At 45.7% G+C, this 21,234-nt stretch overlaps 1 protein-coding gene and 1 long non-coding RNA gene across 2 annotated transcripts in view; one reads left to right on the top strand and one right to left on the bottom strand.

Annotated features, from left to right (window-relative positions):
• LOC149970650 (uncharacterized) overlaps positions 1-21,234 on the bottom strand; it is an 809,841-nt gene that overhangs the window by 434,361 nt on the left and 354,246 nt on the right. The window lies entirely within an intron of this gene.
• Positions 524-19,405, top strand: LOC149970651 (uncharacterized). The gene is made up of 3 exons (XM_090226074.1): positions 524-707; positions 6,777-8,361; positions 19,402-19,405. The coding sequence occupies exons 1-3, from the start codon at positions 662-664 to the stop codon at positions 19,403-19,405; spliced, it is 1,635 nt and encodes a 544-aa protein (XP_090082200.1). The 5' UTR covers positions 524-661.

Raw genomic sequence — 21,234 nt, 5'->3', positions numbered from 1 at the left:
CGCAGCATTTCCACTTTTGGATAAATAGCGTGCACAATTTCAACTTCCTGCTACTCATGCCAGGAATATATTATATGCATATGATTAGTAGGTGTGGATAGAAAACACTCTGAAGTTTCTAAAAACTGGTTCAATCATGTCTGTGACTATAACAGAACTTATGTAGCAGGCAAAACCCTGAGGAAAAACTGTTCAGAATTATTTATATTTTTTTCCTCTGACCGTTCCCTCAGTTGTCTTTGCCAAGGGAAATTTGATAGCGACCATTTTACAGTTCCTACGACTTCCACAGAATGTCACCAGTCTTTGGAATTGGGTTGAAGTTACTCATTGGTGAAACGAAGAAGAGGCACATCCTGGAACAATGTTACACTGTTGATAGTTACGCAAGAGGAAAAATGGTGCATGTTTTGTTGACTTGCTCTATTGAATACAGATTGCCCCGTCTACAATTTGATCGATTATTAACGATTAAAAATACCTAAAGTTGTATTACAAAAGTAGTTTGAAATATTTTGACAAAGTTTATAGGCAACTTTTGAAATGTTTTGTAGTGACGTTGTGTTTTGGAAAGCTGTTTTTTTCCAGATCAAACCTGCTTTATAAATGGACATTTTGGGTATACATGGATGGAATTAATTGAAAAAAAGGACCAATTGTGATGTTTATGGGACATATTGGAGTGCCAACAAAGAAGCTCGTCAAAGGTAATGCATGTTTTATATTTTATTTCAGCGTTTTGTGTGTAGCGCCTGCTACGCTAGTTATTTTGTTTACTACTGGTTCAGATGGGTGCATGCAATCAGATAATAGCTTCTCATGCTTTTGCTGAAAAGCATTTTTAAAATCTGACATGTTGGCTGGATTCACAACGAGTGTAGCTTTAATTGAGTACCCTGCATGTGTGATTTAATGAAAGTTTGAGTTTTATAGCGTTTTATTTGAATTTGGCGCTCTGCATTTCCCGAGGCTATTGGCCACCTGAGACGCTAGCGTCTCACTATCCCCAAGAAGTTAAAGGGGGTCCACTCTACAGCGTGCTATCTCTCATAGAGGGGGAGAGCGGGAAGTCAGCTGTTTTATGGTCGGTCATAAAATATGCTGCCCCTATGCTCTGTAGTGTTCGAGATTGGAATGTAAATTGTGGAACATAGAGAGACCCTTGGACATCAAAAGTTTGAATAATTAAACAATGTTTATATGTTTAAGAATGTGGGAGTGGTCTGTGGAAACTTAAGGGACAGTCATGACGAGTGTGTTTCATTTGGTGATCTCATGAGGACTGGAAACACACAACTGTCTCTTAAAGTGTACATTTCCCAGCAGTCAGGTTTCCATCTAAATATTGTAAAATGTATGTGATTTAAACATGAAACTATTTGTGAAAAGATGTAATGTGATGTTAACTTCACTAGGGTAGGGGGCAGCATTCGGTATATTGAATGAAAAGCATGCCCAAAGTAAACTGCCTGCTACTCAGGCCCAGAAGATAGGATATGCATATAATTGGTAGATTTGGATAGAAAACACTCTAAAGTTTCCAAAACTGTGAGTATAAAATAACTGATTTGGCAGGCGTAAACCTGAGGAAAATCCATCCAGGAAGTAGGATTGTTTCATTTTTTTAGTTTTCTATTGAATGTCTTTACAGTATCCATTGACTTAGGACTCAAATTGCACTTCCTATGCCTTCCACTAGATGTCAACAGTCTTTCGAAATTGTTTCAGGCTTGTATTCTGAAAAATGAGGGAGTAAGACCTCTCTGAATGAGTGGACACTGCAGTGGCCCAGAGCTTTTTCATGCGCACGACCGAGATTAATTTTTACAATGATTATTTCTGTTTTTGAATTTGGCGCTCTGCAATTTCACTGGATGTTGGCCAGGTGGGATGCTACTGTCCCACACCCCCTAGTGAGGTTAACCTTCTAAATGAGAAAACATGGGTTTTTATATTAGTTAACCAAATTAGTGGTCATGCCCACGTGAAAATAGACATTATGTTGGCGTCATGGAATCGCCCCTTTTTCCACAGAGTATGAAACCCACTTCCTACATTAAGTCAGAGAACGCCAGAACAGATTCCCTATGTTGGAATGGCTACAATTCTATAGGTCACAAAGAAAATACAGCTGTAGTTTTGGCTACAAGGCTGGAAAAGGTTCAACTCTGAGACTATCAATCTCTTGCAAATCTAGCAAATCCTAGACGTATAATTATTAGTCTGCAGCTTGAAATTACATAAGTCTAGTACGAGAATTCCGACAACCGCCAAAACAACTATTCTATCCACTATGAACATAACCAGAGACTCTCCAGCAGATGGACCGGATTCCAACAGAGAAGACAACAACGACATACGGGCGTAAATATATACATTGCAATTATTATCGAATGAGTAGTGAATCCATTTGGTTTTTGCCACTCTTTCTCAGTCCCCATCCCTTTCCTTTGTCTACCAAGCCGTCATATAGGCTACGTCCGCTAGGGACTTTTTCTTTGTATCATGTAGTAACCCAAATATATAATTGAGCCAGTAAATAAATAATTGAGCCAATTTTAATATAGCTGATTCATGATTTAGGCTAGGGTTCATGCAGATATCCAAGGGTTTGCGATATCTAAGGATTTGTTAGACTTCAGTGCGGCTTTTGACATTATCGATAAAATTAAATTACATTTTATTGGTCACATAGACATGGTTAGCAGATGTCATTGCGAGTGTAGCAAAAGGCTTGTGCTTCTAGTTCCGACATTGCAGCAATACCTAATGAGTAATATCTAACACTTCCACAACAAATACCTAATACACACCAATCAAGTAAAGGAATGGAATGGAATAAGAATATATAAATATATATATGAGCAATGACAGAGTGGCATAGGCTAAGATGCATTAGATGGAAGTTAGAATAGTATTCTAACTTCCCAGTCATCTACTGCATCTTGCCTATGCCGTTCTGAACCATCACTCATTCATATATCTTTATGTACATGTTCTTTTTGGAATTGTTAGGTTAGATTACTCGTTGGTTATCACTGCATTGTCGTAACTAGAAGCACAAGCATTTCGCTACACTCGCATTAACCTCTTGAACCTCTGGGGGCAGTATTTCATTTTTGGATGAAAAACGTTCCCGTTTTAAACAAGATATTTTGTCACGAAAAGATGCTCGACTATGCATATAATTGACAGCTTTGGAAAGAAAACACTCTGACGTTTCCAAAACTGCAAAGATATTGTCTGTGAGTGCCACAGAACTAAATGCTACAGGCGAAACCAAGATGAAATTTCATACAGGAAGTGAGCCAATGTCTCCTTATATGGCTGTGAATGCGCAAGGAATGAGCCTACACTTTCTGTCGTTTCCCCAAGGTGTTTGCAGCATTGTGACGTATTTGTAGGCATATCATTGGAAAATTGACCATAAGAGACTACATTTACCAGGTATCCGCTCGGTGTCCTCCGTCGAAACTATCAATTTTGAACAGAGGAGAAACAAAACTGCCACGAGTGATTTATCATCGAATAGATATGTGAAAAACACCTTGAGGATTGCTTCTAAACAACGTTTGCCATGTTTCTGTCGATATTATGGAGTTAATTTGGAAAAAAGTTTGCGTTGTAATGACTGAATTTTCGGGGGGTTTTCTTAGCCAAACGTGATGAACAAAACGGAGCGATTTCTCCTACACAAATCATCTTTTTGGAAAAACTGAACATTGCTATCTAACTGAGAGTCTCCTCATTGAAAACATCCGAAGTTCCTCAAAGGTAAATTATTTTATTTGAATGCTTTTCTTGTTTTTGTGAAAATGTTGCCTTCTGAATGCTAGGCTTAATGCTATGCTAGCTATCAATAGTCTTACACAAATGTTTGTGTAGCTATGGTTGAAAAGCATTTTTTGAAAATCTGAGATGACAGTGTTGTTAACAAAAGGCTAAGCTTGTGAGCCAATATATTTATTTCATTTCATTTGCGATTTTCGTGAATAGTTAACGTTGCGTTATGGTAATGAGCTTGAGGCTATAATTACGCTCCCGGATACGGGATTGCTCATCGCAACAGGTTAACATCTGCTAACCATGTCTATGTAACAAATACATTTGATTCGATTTGATACAGTATGAGATAAGTAAGGCAATTTATGTACAAATTATTAAAGTGGCAAATAAACTTAGTTCACAAGATTAAACATTTAGGATCTAGGTTGTGAGATGTTGGAAACCAACCAGAAAAACCTTGCCAGCAAAATGGAATTAAAGTGGCATCATTAAAGTAACTAGTATTCCATCTATTAAAGTGGCCAAAGCCTCTCTGTGATAGTGATGGCTGTTTAACAGTCTGATGGCCTTGAGATAGAAGGTGTGAGATGTTGTTTCCTATGTTTTTTTTTACCTTTATTTAACTAGGCAAGTAAGTTAAGAACAAATTCTTATTTTCAATGACGGCCTAGGAACAGTTCTGCCTGTTCAGGGGCAGAACGACAGATTTGTACCTTGTCAGCTCGGGGGTTTGAACTTGCAACCTTCCGGTTACTAGTCCAACACTCTAACCACTAGGCTACCCTGCCGCCCCAAGCTGTCATATACCTTCACCACCTGGGGGCGGCCCGTCAGGAAGTCCAGGCCTCAATTGCACAGGGCAGGGTTGAGACCAAGGGCCTCAAGCTTAATGGTGAGCTTGGAGGGTACTATGGTGTTGAATGCTGAGCTAAAGTCAATGAACAGCATTCTTACATAGGTATTCCTCTTGTCCAGATGGGATAGGGCAGTTTGCAGTGTGATGGCGATTGCATTGTCTGTGGACCTATTGAGGTGGTAAAAAAAATAGAAGTGGGCATAGGGTGACAGGTAAGGTGGAGGTGATATGATCCTTGACTAGTCTCTCAAAGCAATTCATGATGACAGAAGTTAGTGCTACGGGGCGATAGCCATTTAGTTCAGTTACCCTTGCATTCTTGGACACAGGTACATTGGTGGCCATCTTGAAGCATGTGGGGACAGCAGACTGGGATTGGGATTGATTGAATATGTCTATAAACACACCAGGTAGCTGGTCTGCGCCTGCTCTGAGGACGCGGCTACGGATGCCGTCTGGGCCAGCAGCCTTGCGAGGGTTAACACGTTTAAATGTTTTACTCACATCGGCCACGGAGAAGGAGAGCCCACAGTCCTTGGTAGCGGGCCACATCGGTGGCACTGTATTATCCTCAAAGCAGGCAAGGAAGGTGTTTAGTTTGTCTGGAAGCAAGACATCGGTGTGCGTGACGTGGCTGGTTTTCCTTTGTAGTCCGTGATTGTCTGTAGACCCTGCCACATGCATCTTGTGTCTGAGTCGTTGAATTGTGACTCCACTTTGTCTCTATACTGATAGAGCTTGTTTGATTGCCTTGCCATTTTCCCAGTCACCTTTCCATGGTTAAATGTGGTGGTTCGCGCTTTCAGTTTTGCGCGAATTCCACCATCTATCCACAGTTTCTGGTTAGTTTAGGTTTTAATAGTCACAGTGGGTACAACATCTCCTGTACACTTCCTTATCAATTCACTCACCGAATCAGCATATACGTCAATATTATTTTCTGAGGCTACCTGGAACTTATTCCAGTCCGCGTGGTCAAAACAATCTTGAAGCGTGGATTCTGGTTGGTCAGACCAGCGTTGAATATTCCTTAGCACAGGTACTTCCTGTTTGAGTTTCTGTCCATAGGAAGGGAGGAGCAAAATGGAGTCGTGGTCAGATTTGCCAAAAGAGTGTGGGGGAGGGCATTGTATGCATCGCGGAAGTTAGAGTAACTGTGGTAAAGTGTTTTTCCAGCGTTGATAGAGTTTAGGTAGCCCTGTTCTCAAATTTCCTTAGTTAAAATCCTCAGCTACAACAAATCCAGCCTCAGGATATATTGTTTCCAGTTTGCATTAAGTCCATTGAAGTTCCTTGAGGGCCGTCGTGGTATCGGCTTGAGGGGGGATATACACAGCTGTGACAATAACCAAAGATAATTATTGACTGTCAGGTGAACAGAAGGACTTGAGTTCCTGTATGTTGTAACAATTACACCTTGAGTAATTTGTCATGAAACATACACCCCACCCTTTTTCTTCCCGGAAAGATGTTAATTCCTGTTGGCGCGACGCAATGAGAATCCAGGTGGCTGTACCGACAGCATATCCTGAGAGAGCCATGTTTCCATGAAACAGAGTATGTTACAACCCCTGATGTCTCTCTGGAAAGCAACCATTTCCCTGTAGGTTGATGTCGCTCTGATATCCAAAAAATTATTCCCAGCTGTATGTAATAACACTTAAGATTTTCTGGGCTAACAATGTAAGAAATAATACAAGGCTGTTGCTGGAAAAACTTGTGAATTATGGCTTTACTCCCCCTGCAATATTGTGGATTGTCACGTTCTGACCTCTATTTCTGTTGTTTTGTATTTATTTAGTATGGTCAGGGCGTGAGTTGGGTGGGCAGTCTATGTTTGTTTTTCTATGTTTTGGGGCATTTCTATGTTTTCGGCCTAGTATGGTTCTCAATCAGAGGCAGGTGTCATTAGTTGTCTCTGATTGAGAATCATACTTAGGTAGCCTGGGTTTCACTGTGTGTTTGTGGGAGACTGTTCCTGTCACTGTGTTTGTTGTCACAGGATAGGCTGTATAGGTTTTCACGTTCCGTTTGTTGTTTTGTAGATTTGAGTTATTTCATGTATCGTTCAGTTTTCCATTAAAGAACATGAATAACCACCACGCTGCTTTTTGGTCCGCTTCTCCTCCTACAGACGAACGTCGTTACAGAATCACCCACCCACCAAGGACCAAGCGGCGTGGTAAACAGAGGCTGCAGCAACAGCAGCAGCAGGAGAAGCGACTGGTGCAGCAGGAGCAACAGCAGCAGCAGCAAAGGCAGCAGCAGGAGGAGCAACAGCAGCAGCAGCAGAAGCAGCAGTGGGAGAGGCTGCACTACTTGGAGAGATGGACTTGGGAGGAGATTCTAGACGGGAAAGGACCCTGGGCAGAGCCAGGAGAATATTGCCGCCCCAAGGCCGAGCTGGAGGCAGCAAAAGCAGAGAGGCGGCATTATGAGGAACTAGCACGGCAGAGCGGATGGAAGCCCGAGAGTCACCCCCAAAAATGTATTGGGGGGGGGGGGCACAGGGGGAGTGTGGCAGAGTCAGGAGTCAGACCTGAGCCAACTCCCCCCGTTTATCGTGAGGAGCCAAGGAGGAGCTCAGAACCAGAGCTGGTGTTGGAGGTGAGCGAAGCAGAGACTGTGAAGGAGTTAATGGGGAAATTGGAGGAGAGAGATATGAGGGATTTGCTGGTTTGGTGCATGAGGCACGACATTCGCCCGACGGAGCGTGTCAGGGATTTAATGGCACCGGGGTCAGCTATCCATACTCATCCTGAGGTGCGTGCGAGGGGTCTGGTGAAGACTGTGCCAGCCTCACGCACCAGGCCTCCTGTGCATCTCCCTAGCCTTGCACGTCCTGTGCCATCTCAGCACTACAGTGCTCCTAGCAGTGCTAACTGTGGCGGGCATGGTGCTGGTCAGGCACCGTGTTATGCAGTTGTTTGCACGGTGTCCCCAGTACGCGTGCTTAGCCCTGTGCGCTACATCCCAGCTCCCCACATCTGCCGGGCTAGGGTGAAGATCCAGCCAGGGCGGTTGGTGCCAGCCCTGCTCTCAAGATCTCCAGTACGCCTTCACGGTCCGGTCTATCCGTCACCACCTCCACGCACCAGCCCTCCGGTGGCAGCCCCCCGTACCAGGCTGTCTCTCCGGCCCATCCTTACAGGGGCTTCCTCCTCTCCAGCGCTGCCGGAGCCTCCCGCCTGTCCGGCGCCTCTGCCGGAGCCTCCCGCCTGTCCGGCGCCTCTGCCGGAGCCTCCCGCCTGTCCGGCGCCGCTGCCGGAGCCTCCCGCCTGTCCGGCGCCGCTGCCGGAGCCTCCCGCCTGTCCGGCGCCGCTGCCGGAGCCTCCCGCCTGTCCGGCGCCGCTGCCGGAGCCTCCCGCCTGTCCGGCGCCGCTGCCGGAGTCTCCCGCCTCTCCGGCGCTACCAGGGCCTTCCTCTTCTCCAGCGTTGCCGGAGCTTCCCGTCTGCCCAGCGCCAGCTGAGCCTCCCGTCTGCCCAGCGCCAGCTGAGCCTCCCGTCTGCCCAGCGCCAGCTGAGCCTCCCGTCTGCCCAGCGCCGCCAACACCGCCCGTCTGCCCAGCGGCGCCAGCGCCGTCCGTCTGCCCAGCGGCCCCAGCGCGTCCGTCTGCCCAGCGCCGCCAGCGCCGCCCGTCTGCCCAGCGCCGCCAGTGCCGCCCGTCTGCCAGGAGCCGCCAGTGCCGCCCGTCTGCCAGGAGCCGCCAGTGCCGCCCGTCAGCCAGGGGCCGCCAGTGCCGCCAGTCAGCCAGGGGCCGCCAGTGCCGCCAGTCAGCCAGGGGCCGCCAGTGCCGCCAGTCAGCCAGGGGCCGCCAGTGCCGCCAGTCAGCCAGGGGCCGCCAGTGCCGCCAGTCAGCCAGGGGCCGCCAGTGCCGCCAGTCAGCCAGGGGCCGCCAGTAAGCCAGGGGCCGCCAGTGCCGTCAGTCAGCCAGGGGCCGCCCGAGCAGCTGCCCCTCTGTCCAGAGCAGCTGTCGCCCCTCTGTCCCAAGCTGCTGCCGCCCCTCTGTCCCGAGCAGCTGTCCCTCTGTCCCGAGCAGCTGTCCCTCTGTCCCGAGCAGCTGTCCCTCTGTCCCGAGCAGCTGCCCCTCTGTCCCGAGCAGCTGCCGCCCCTCTCTCCCGAGCAGCTATCGCCCCTCTGTCCCGAGCAGCTATCGCCCCTCTGTCCCGAGCAGCTATCGCCCCTCTGTCCCGAGCAGCTATCGCCCCTCTGTCCCGAGCTGCTATCGCCCCTCTGTCCCGAGCTGCTATCGCCCCTCTGTCCCGAGCTGCTATCGCCCCTCTGTCCCGAGCAGCTGCCCCTCTGTCCCGAGCAGTTGTCCCTCTGTCCCGAGCAGCTGCTTCACCTCTGTCCCGAGCTGCCCCTCTGTCCCGAGCAGCCCCTCTGTCCAGTGGGGTCATTGAGAGGGGTGGCCATGGTGAGTAAGCCAGGGAGGCGGACAATAAGGCGGACTAAGACAATGGTGAAGTGGGGTCCGCGTCCCGCGCCAGAGCCGCCACCGCGGACAGACGCCCACCCAGACCCTCCCCTATAGGTCAAGGTTTTGCGGCCGGAGTCCGCACCTTTGGGGGGGGGGGGGGTACTGTCACGTTCTGACCTCTATTTCTGTTGTTTTGTATTTATTTAGTATGGTCAGGGCGTGAGTTGGGTGGGCAGTCTATGTTTGTTTTTCTATGTTTTGGGGCATTTCTATGTTTTCGGCCTAGTATGGTTCTCAATCAGAGGCAGGTGTCATTAGTTGTCTCTGATTGAGAATCATACTTAGGTAGCCTGGGTTTCACTGTGTGTTTGTGGGAGACTGTTCCTGTCACTGTGTTTGTTGTCACAGGATAGGCTGTATAGGTTTTCACGTTCCGTTTGTTGTTTTGTAGATTTGAGTTATTTCATGTATCGTTCAGTTTTCCATTAAAGAACATGAATAACCACCACGCTGCTTTTTGGTCCGCTTCTCCTCCTACAGACGAACGTCGTTACATGGATAAAGAGTTACCTGTCTAACAGAACACAGAGGGTGTTCTTTAATGGAAGCCTCTCCAACATAATTCAGGTACAATCAGGAATCACCCAAGAGCAGCTGCCTAGGCCCCTTACTTTTTTCAATCTTTACTAACAACCTGCCACTTTGAGTAAAACCAATGTGTCTATGTATGCGGATGACTCAACACTATACACTTCAGCTACCACTGCGACTGAAATTACAGCAACACTTAACAAAGAGCTGCAGTTTCAGAATGGGAAGCAAGGAATAAGTTAGTACTAAATACTTCAAAAACTAAAAGCATTGCATTTGGGATAAATCATTCACTAAACCTCAACCACGCAGTCAATCAGGAAAGCAAAGGCCAGCTTTTTCAAGCAGAAATTTGCATCCTGTAGCTCTAACTACTAAAGTTCTGGGACACTAAAGTCCATGGAGAACAAGAGCACCTCCTCCCAGCTGCCCACTGCACTGAGGCTAGGTAACATGGTCACCACCGATAAATCCGTGATAATCGAACATTTCAACAAGCATTTCTCAACGGCTGGCCATGCCTTCCTCCTGGCTACTACAACCTCGGACCAACAGCTCCGCCCCCCCCTCCCCCGCAGCTACTCGCCCACGCCTCCCCAGCTTCTTCTTCACTCAAATCCAGATAGCAGATGTTCTGAAAGGGCTGCAATTCCTGGACCCATACAAATCAGCTGGGCTTGACAATCTGGACCCTCTATTTCTGAAACTATCTGCCGCCATTGTCGCAACCCCTATTACCAGCCTGTTCAACCTTTCCTTTGTATCATCTGAGATGCCCAAGGATTGGAAAGCTGCCACGGTCATCCCCCTCTTCAAAGGGGGAGACACCCTGGACCCAAACTGTTACAGACCTATATCCATCCTGCCCTGCCTATCAAAGGTCTTCGAAAGCCAAGTCAATAAACAGATCACTGACCATCTCGAATCCCACCGTACCTTCTCCGCTGTGCAATCCGGTTTCCGAGCTGGTCACGGGTGCACCTCAGCCACGCTCAAGGTACTAAACGATATCATAACCGCCATCGATAAAAGACAGTACTGTGCAGCCGTCTTCATCGACCTGGCCAAGGCTTTCGACTCTGTCAATCACCATATTCTTATCGGCAGACTCAGTAGCCTCGGTTTTTCTAATGACTGCCTTGCCTGGTTCACCAACTACTTTGCAGACAGAGTTCATTGTGTCAAATCTATGTTGTCCGGTCCTCTGGCAGTCTCTATGGGGGTACCACAGGGTTCAATTCTCGGGCTGACTCTTTTCTCTGTATATATCAATGATGTTGCTCTTGCTGCGGGCGATTCCCTGATCCACCTCTACGCAGACGACACCATTCTGTATACTTCTGGCCCTTCCTTGGACACTGTGCTATCTAACCTCCAAACGAGCTTCAATGCCATGCAACACTCCTTCCGTGGCCTCCAACTGCTCTTAAACGCGAGTAAAACCAAATGCATGCTTTTCAACCGTTCGCTGCCTGCACCCACACGCCCGACTAGCATCACCACCCTGGATGGTTCCGACCTAGAATATGTGGACATCTATAAGTACCTAGTTGTCTGGCTAGACTGCAAACTCTCCTTCCAGACTCATATCAAACATCTCCAATCCAAAATCAAATCTGTAGTCGGCTTTCTATTTCGCAACAAAGCCTCCCTCACTCACACCGTAAAACTTACCCTAGTAAAACTGACTTTCCGACCGATCCTCGACTTCGGCGATGTCATCTACAAAATAGCTTCCAATACTCTACTCAGCAAACTGGATGCAGTTTATCACAGTGCCATCCGTTTTGTTACTAAAGCACCTTATACCACACACCACTGCGACCTGTATGCTCTAGTCGGCTGGCCCTCGCTACATGTTCGTCGCCAGACCCACTGGCTCCAGGTCATCTACAAGTCTATGCTAGGTAAAGCCCCGCCTTATCTCAGTTCACTGGTCACGATGGCAACACCCACCCGTAGCACGCGCTCCAGCAGGTGTATCTCACTGATCATCCCTAAAGCAAAAACCTCATTTGGCCACCTTTCCTTCCAGTTCTCTGCTGCCTGTGACTGGAACGAATTGCAAAAATTGCTGAAGTTGGAGACTTTTATCTCCCTCACCAACTTTACACATCTGCTATCTGAGCAGCTAACTGATTGCTGCAGCTGTACATAGTCCATCTGTACAGTATATTGCCCAACCAATTTACCTACCTCATCCCCATACTGTTTTTATTTTATTTACTTTTCTGCTCTTTTGCACACCAGTATCTCTACCTGCAGATGTTCATCTGATCATTTATCACTCCAGTGTTAATCTGCTAAATTGTAATTATTCACTCCTATGGCCTATTTATTGCCTACCTCCTCATGCCTTTTGCACACAATGTATATAGATTATTTTTTTCTACTATGTTATTGACTTGTTTATTGTTTACTCCATGTGTAACTCTGTTGTCAGTTGCAAATGAGAACTTGTTCTCAACTAGCCTACCTGGTTAAATAAAGGTGAGAAAAAAAATGGAGAAAAAAAACCTAAATCTTGTAATGAATAATATGGAAATTGAGCAAGTTTTGTTGACTAAACTGCTTGGAGTAATCCTGTCATGGTCAAAACATATTGATAGCACAGTAGCTAAAATGGGGAGAAATAAAGCGCTGCTCTGCATTCTTAACAGCACAATCAACAAGGCAGGTCCTACAGGCCCTAGTTTTGTCGCACCTGGACTACTGTTCAGTTGTGTGGTCAAGTGCTCAGAACAGGGGAGCACGGCTCGCCCTTGGGTGTACACAGAGCAAACATTCTCTCACATGTCAATCTCTCCTGGCTCAAAGTGGAGGAAGCATTGACTCCATGATTACTTATATTTTTTGGAGGTATTGAAATGTTGAATGCACTGAGCTGTCTGTTTGAACACCTGGCACACAGCTCAGACACCCATACCTACCCCACAAGACATGCCACCAGAGATCTCTTCACAGTCCCCAAGTCCAGAACAGACTATGGGAGGCGCACAGTACTATAGAGAGTCATGACTTCACGGAACTCCATTCCACATCAAGTCACTCATACCAGCAGTAAAATTTGATTTAAAAACAAATAAAATACACCTTATGGAACAGCGGGGACTGTGAAGCAATGCAAACATAGACACATGCATACAAACACACAATCACATACGCATTATACTGTCACGACCTGACCTTAGAGATCCTTTTTATGTCTCTATTTTGGTTTGGTCAGGGCGTGAGTTGGGGTGGGCATTCTATGTTTTTGTGTTCTATTTCTGTGTGTTTGGCCGGGTGTGGTTCTCAATCAGTGGCAGCTATCTATCGTTGTCTCTGATTGAGAACCATACTTAGGTAGCCTGTTTTCCCACTTTTGTTTGTGGGTGGTTATTTTCCGTTTCAGTGTTTTCACCATAGGGGACTGTTTCGGTTTTCCTTTATTCTCTTGTTCGTTTGTTTTCTGTGTTCAGTGTAATAAATATGACGAACACTTACCACGCTGCATATTGGTCCAATATTTCATACTCCTCCTTTACAGAACCACCCACCACAACCGGACCAAGCAGCGTGGTAACCTGTAGCAGAGGGTTCTGGACTCCTGGACTTGGGAGGAGATTTTGGACGGTAAGGGACCCTGGGCACAGGCTGGGGAAAATCGCCGCCCCAGGGAAGAGCTGGAGGCAGCTAAAGCCGAGCAGTGGCGATATGAGAAGTTAGCACGGCAGCGCAACAGGCACGAGAGGCAGCCCCAAAAATGTATTGGGGGGTGGCACACGAGGAGTGTGGCTAAGTCAGGTAGGAGACCTGAGCCAACTCCCCGTGCTTACCGTGGCGAGAGGTTGACCGGGCAGGCACCGTGTTATGCGGTGAGGCGCACGGTGTCCCCAGTGCGCAGGCATAGCCCGTTGAGCTACATCGCAGCTCCTCGTATCGGCCGGGCTCGATTGGGCATCGAGCCAGGAGTAATGAAGCCGGCTCAGCGCATCAGGTCTCCAGTGCGTTTCCTCAGCCTGGGTTATATGTCACCAGCCCTACGCACGGTGTCCCAGGTTCGCCAGCACAGCCCAGTGCGGTCTGTTCTACCCCGCCGCACTTGCCGGGCTACCGGGAGTATACAGCCAGGACAGGTTGTGCAACCTCTGTGCTCGAGACCTCCAGTGCGCCTCTACGGTCCGGTCCATCCGGTGCCTCCTCCACGCACCAGGCCTCCTGTGGCAGCCCCACGCACCAGGCTGTCTCTCTGTCTCCTCCCTCCAGGTTCTCCCTCCTGTCCACGCTTCCAGAGTCTCCCTCCTGTCCAGAGCCGCCGGGGTCGCCCGTCACTCCGGCGCTGCCGGGGTCGCCCGTCACTCCGGCGCTGCCGGGGTCGCCCGTCACTCCGGCGCTGCCGGGGTCGCCCGTCACTCCGGCGTTGCAGGGGTCCCCAGTCCGAGGTCGGCAGCGAGGGTCGCCGCTCCAAAGGCGCCACCTAAATGGGCCGAGACTAAGGTGGAGTGGGGTCCACGTCCCGTGTCAGAGCCGCCACCGTGGACAGATGCCCACCTAGACCCTCCCCTATGGGTTTAGGTTTTGCAAATAAATTCATTAAAAATCCTACAATGTGATTTTCTGGATTTTTTTTTCTCATTTTGCCTGTCATAGTTGAAGTGTACCTATGATGACAATTACCGGCCTCTCATCTTTTTAAGTGGGAGAACTTGCACAATCGGTGGCTGACTAAATACTTTTTAGGCCCAAAGCAGGTTATAATTGTGTGTTTTTATGTATATTTGTTATAATATATATAAATACATTGATATTTATATATTAAAACAAATATATATATATAAAAAAAACAAAATAACCTTTCTGTGAACTGTAGGTGATAACAATTTAAACCTTTCAATTGATGGCCTAAAGCAAACCTTTTTGTAGGCAATTCTGGTAGGCTAATAAAAGTATGTTGTTAAAGCACATTTCACACGCTCATTGCACAAGCTTGTTGGTGCTTCCTTTGGTGCACAAATCATCTAACCACTCTAATTTGAGATGATTTATTCCCTTTTATTTATGAAAAGAAACTGATACGGCCTTTTATTATTTACAATTTATTTCTGATATTTTAGCTTAATTAAATAGATTTATATTATAGTGTTATAGTGTTTCTATTCCGCCCCCAAAACGTTTATTTTCTTTATTTTACTAGACAAATTCTTACTTACAATGACAGCCTACCCCAGCTAAAACCGGACGACACACAATTGTGCACCACGCTAAGAGAATGGGAATTCACAGCCAGATGTGATGCAGCCTGGATTTGAACCAGGTACTGGGACTGTGCTGGGATGCAGTGTCTTAGACCACTGCACCACTCAGGAGCCCAATATAAAGTAGATATGGGCTACTATGGGTGGGGTAGGCTAAATAATTACAACCAAATAGGCCTAAATAATTGTCAATTAATAATCATATCAATGGATGGAATCAGTGAATGAATGGCTGCAACAACAATTACAGGGTCTGATAAGGAGCATAACAGATGAGGCCTAATAGAGACAACATAACAATTAAGTCGTTCAAACTAGATATTAAGTATGTTTGTTTTTTTTCTTTCTTTTTAACCCTGGACTTCAGGGCTTCTGTAAAATCTGCAGTGAGGAAGATCCATTATTTCAAACTTGTGAGACAACAAAAAAGTGTGCCACATTTCCGTTAAAATGCAAATGCAATTTTATATTAAAAGATATCACACAACACAGCTTGTTAGTACTGCAGGAAATACATAAACAGTCTTTTTTATATTTACACATCAAGTGACAACCAAACAAAGAAATCATAAATATCTCTGTTAGTTACCTTTACAACAGTTATATGTGACCAATATTTCATAACATAAAAGAGCATTATTAAATAACTGGCAGCAACCCTATAATTTACAAGGTTTGAAAACACAGTGGTTAAATAATCCAGCAAAACAAAATGTCCTTCTCCAATGAGTAATATTAATACAAGACAAAACAAGCATGAATTCCATTGTACAAAATACTCTCTATACAACAAAATCACCACCATATATTTGACAATTTGTCTGCTTAAAATGCATGGTAAAATCTGTACAGTTTAGCAACCTTCGCTGAGTGGGTGGGATTCTGTGTTTGCGTAGTTAATGATTGAAGCATTGGTCAGATTGATGCGTCTGTGATCCAACCATCAGAGACCTCAGGTAAAGTAGCTGCCAAAACCTTCTCTCATTGACATCAGTGCTATGAAATTCCTGTCTAGCAGCAAATCAGCATTTTGCTGAACTTGAAGTTACTTCAAGATTCAAGGTTTTGAGAACTCAAACTGATATCTGTCCAGAGCAACACTCCAATTCCCACCCTCTGCATTTCCATGACAGATAGAACAGTACAAAACAATGTTCATCTGACACCGTACCCAAACTGGATGCACACGTGCCCCATCGTGCGCAAATTGATTTTGACCCCCAACACCAAACGCGATCACAACACGCAGGTTGGAATATCAAAACGAACTCTTTATATGGCGATTGGCATCAAACTTTCAAAGTATTAGTATTAGTATGAACTCAGTTCATCTTTCAATCACCCACATGGGTATAACCAATGAGGAGATGGCACGTGGGTGTTTGCTTCTATAACCCAATGAGGAGATGGTAGAGGCAGGATTTGCATTGCGTTCAGTGTCACAAATAGAACTGACTTCTATTTTCGAGCTTGGCAACGCAGACTCTCATTGGCGCGCGTGAGCAGTGTGGGTGCAATGACTGAATAACATGTATGTGTGCATTTATTTTGCAACGCTAGCGCAAGGGAAATGAGCAGTGTGGTCAGCATGTAAGGGCTAGATTCACCCGTAATGCTGAATATCCGCTCTACAGTAGGATTGAAATTGAAAGGCAATGTTCCGACATTCGCAGAGACTGCATTCATGGTAAACTCTGCATATGCTCAATCGGAAATTACCTTTAAATTTCAATTGTGCTAGAATATGAATCTTCAGCGCTATGGACTGAATCTAGGTCTTAATGTAACACATATTGTTTTTATTTGAATAATATGAATGGTTCTGTAAATTGTTAGTGGTACATTTTTTGTCTAAGGTAACACCTCTGTTATTTCCTTCCTGTTTGGCCCTGTCCGGGGGTGTCCTCGGATGGGGCCACAGTGTCTCCTGACCCCTCCTGTCTCAGCCTCCAGTATTTATGCTGCAGTAGTTTATGTGTCGGGGGGCTAGGGTCAGTTTGTTATATCTGGAGTAGTTATCCTGTCCTATTCGGTGTCCTGTGTGAATCTAAGTGTGCGTTCTCTAATTCTCTCCTTCTCTCTTTCTCTCTCTCGGAGCTCCTGAGCCCTAGGAACATGCCCAAGGAATACCTGACATGATGACTCCTTGCTGTCCCCAGTCCACCTGACTGTGCTGCTGCTCCAGTTTCAACTGTTCTGCCTTATTATTATTTGACCATGCTGGTCATTTATGAACATTTGAACATCTTGACCATGTTCTGTTATAATTTCCACCCGGCACAGCCAGAAGAGGACTGGCCACCCCTCATAGCCTGGTTCCTCTCTAGGTTTCTTCCTAGGTTTTGGCCTTTCAAGGTAGTTTTTCCTAGCCACCGTGCTTCTACACCTGCATTGCTTGCTGTTTGGGGTTTTTAGGCTGGGCTTCTGTACAGCACTTTGAGATATCAGCTGATGTACAAAGGGCTATATAAATAAATTTGATTTGATTTATGGTTCAGGGTAATCTCATATATTGTACAGTTCATTCAGGAAGTATTGAGTCCCCTTGACTTTTTCCACATTTTGTTACGTTACAGCCTTATTCTAAAGTAAATAAAAATAATAATTTTTCCTCATTAATCTACTATGTGTAGATACCCAATAATGACAACACATTTTTATTAATTTTATTTGCAAATTTATAAAAAAATAAATATCACATTTATATAAATATTCAGACCTTTTACTCAGTACTTTGTTGAAGCACCTTCGGCAGTGATTACAACCTCGAGTCTTCTTGGGTATGACGCTAGAAGCTTGGCACACCTGTATTTGGGATCCTCTCAAGCTCTGTCAGGTTGGATGGGGAGCGTTGCTGCACAGCTATTTTCAGGTCTCTCTATTGATGCCGATTGGGTTCAAGTCCAGGCTCTTGGAGGGGCCACTCAAGGACATTCAGAGACTTGTCCCGAAGCCACACCTGCTTTGTCTTGGCTTTGTGCTTAGGGTCATTGTCCAGACGGATGGTGAACCTTTCCCTTGATCTAGTATCCCAGTCCCTGCCGCTGAAAAACATCCCCACAGCATGCTTCACCATAGGGATGGTACCTGGTTTCCTCCAGTTTGGCATTCAGTCCAAAGACTTCAATCTTGGTTTCATCAGACCAGAGAATCTTGTTTCTCATGGTCTAAGAGCCTTTAGGTGCCTTTTGGCAAATTCCAAAGGGGCTGTCATGTGCCTTTTACTGAGGAATGGCTTCCATCTGACTACTCTACCATAAAGCCCTGATTGGTGGAATGCTGCAGAGATGGTTGTCCTTCGGGAAGGTTCCCCCATCTCCACAGAGAAACTCCGGAGGTCTGTCAGAGTGACCATCGTATTCTTGGTCACCTTCCTGACCAAGGCCCTTGCTCAGTTTGACCGGGAGGCCAGCTCTAGGAAGAGTCCCGGTGGTCCCAAACTTCTTCTATTTTAGAATGATGGAGGCTACTGTGTACTGTGGAACCTTCAATGCTGCAGAAATTTTGGCACCCTTCTTCAGATCTGTGCCTCGACACAATCCTGTCTTTGAGCTCTACGGACAATTCTTCCGACCTCATGGCTTGGTTTTTTGCTCTTTTACATGTACTGTCAACTGTGGGACCTTACATAGACAGGTGTGTGCCTTTCCAAATCATGTCCAATCAATTGAATTTACCACAGGTGGACTCCAATCAAGTTGTAGAAACATCTCAAGGATGATTAATGGAAACAGGATGCACCTGAGCTCAATTTCAAGGGTTGAGGGGTCTGAATACTTATGTAAATAAGGTATCCGTTTTTTATGTTTTATAATTGTGAAAAAATTTCTAAAAACCTGTTTTCACTTTGTCATTATGGGGTATTGTATGTAGATCGATGAGGGGGTAAAAAAGTATTTAATCCATTTCAGAATAAGGCTGTAAAGTAACAAAATGTGGAAAAGGTCAAGGAGTCTGAATACTTTCAGAATGCACTGTATTGTGTGCAATACTTCAGAGGCCAACCTTGTCAAATGACATAATACACTGAAGCCTATTCTATAGTCTAGGCTAGAACAGTGGGCACTAAGTGCATAGTGCTTTACAGGTTCAGAGATGACAGAGGTCTGCTTTAATCAGAACAGCTTAAAGAATGCCATGCACATTTTACAACCTCCAAGAAATATAAAACTGAGGAAAGAAAAAAATGAAAATAATGTTTGGCACTTATACTTCATCAAGACTGCCATTCCAAGAGGACCAGATATGGTTTACTTGCAGTTTACTTTAGATTTCTTAAATTAATGGATTTCAACGATTGCTAATGCAGTGTCCAATAACAGTCTAAAGTACCAGTTTCCAGTACCAGTCTAGAGTACCCATTTCCAGTACAAATCCAGAGTACCAGTTTCCAGTACCAGTCTAGAGTTCCAGTTAAGAGAGACCAGATAGATAAGTCCATGGTTGATTTAAGAAGAGAAGGTATACAATGTGAAACATATGTCTGAAATATTGCCCTGCTCTCCCATAGATAACTGTCTCTCCGTCCTTTACGTGGCACATATCCCATAAAATGTTCTTCTAGTGTAGATGTAGACGTAGCTCCACCCTTTGGCACTGTCATAAATATAGAGGTTTGAATGACTGGGATATACTGTAATACAGTTCTACACAACAATCTCACCATTCTCCTAAATCATCAAAAACCAAGTCAAAGAACAAAAAGTTCATAAATAGAGTTCATAAGGACATGGTATATGATGAGTTGCATTATAGAGAGAGAGCAGTTTGTTACAAAGTTTCCTGCGGGAGTATATTGTTCTTTGTTTTGTCAAAAAATGCAATGTCATACACAACCAAGCTGCCCTCACCTTGAGGGGTTGCATTCTTTAAAAAGGATCCAGACATTTCCTTTCTAAAAGTGTATTTTTTTGCTTTCTTTTTCCAGCATGCTTGTAAATTGTAATTCTGTCTGTTGCCTGAAGAGGGTAGCAGTGAGTCAGTCTGGTTGTGAGAGGGTAGTGGTAAGAGTGCGGATGTGTGTGTGTGTAGGACTAAGTCCAGCGGGCCGAGGAGATTCCAGGTTTGTATGCATGCATAAATGTGTGTGTGTAGCATGAAGTATGTATGTGGCTGTAATGTTTGTATGTACCACCTATCTGTGTGAGTGTCAGTGTATGACTCACTGTGGCCTGAAGCGCAAGTACGCACCGTTTACTGTATGTGTATATTGTATTCAGGTGTGTGTGTGTGTATAAGGGTGTGTAGTTGAAGGGTCGAGAGGACTAAGGGGGAAGAGTAGGAGTAGGGAGGCAGTGAAGCAAGAGGCCTCCCTTACACCTCACTCTCGGTGGAGGGTTTGTGCGCGGGGGTCCAGCCGGTGTCAGGCTGTGTTGGGGGTGGCGTTGGGGTGTGATGATGGTGGGGGTCAGCGTGTTTATGGACGAGCACTCCGAAGTCTCCTCTTGGAGCAACTGCTCTGTCTCGCCATCGTCCAGTGAGGCGCTGCTGGCCTGCAGGGAGACAGTGTCCGTGTGCATGCACTTGTGCAGACCACTCCGCGACGGCTTCAGCTGCTTCAGGTCCTCCCAGTACAGCTCCTCGTTGGAGAGGAGACACACGCCCTCCACAATCCGGATCTTCTCCTTGGTGTAGCCGCTGTCCCAGTCCCCCTGAGGAAGTAGGAAGGAGAAAGAAGACAGTACAAGGGTTAGCTGCGTAACCCTAGCGAACGACTTAGACATCACCCACAATCACAGATTGAGGGTCAGATGATCATATCCCCAAAAGCATCTGAGAGGACGAAGAATATCTGATCCTGCATAAGTAGTTAGTGGAAAACTAAGCCTGTGTCAATGGTTAGACAGCAGCCATTTTGGAAGAATTAATCAGAAAACAACTACAAATACTCCAGAGCAGGATGTTATTATAAATCTCTACCCATGCACAATAGTAGTTTGTTTTTCAGTGAGATATCCTCTTGTCTTTCAGTTAGTGTTGTTATTAGAGCCCATGTGTTGGGTGGGCAAACTATGGAATCTCATGTGTCACCTCTTCACGGCATTTGTGGAGAAACAATTTATTTGATTTTTGTGACTGGATGATAAACAATATACTGAAACTGCTCCAGGTAATCAAAAAGTTAGAGTTGGGCTCAGGATTACATCTAATAGCAGTACAGTCCCGCAAAATAAGACTGTGTAAAATGACAGACACACAATACATAAAGTGAAAGGGTTTGTCAAAAAAAGAACAGACTTCTCAAACCCTCACTATTTGATAGTATTACGTCCATAACGTTAGCTAGCTAACAGTACACTTTAACTTGACATTAGGTTTAGAGTTACTGACCAGCTCCAATACA

This window comes from Oncorhynchus mykiss, chromosome 28, assembly GCF_057628025.1.
Source record: "Oncorhynchus mykiss isolate SJ-2025 chromosome 28, ASM5762802v1, whole genome shotgun sequence".
NCBI lineage: Eukaryota > Metazoa > Chordata > Actinopteri > Salmoniformes > Salmonidae > Oncorhynchus > Oncorhynchus mykiss.
The sequence above is the reverse complement of the archived record's forward strand: the minus strand, read 5'-3'. Positions and strand labels throughout refer to the sequence as shown.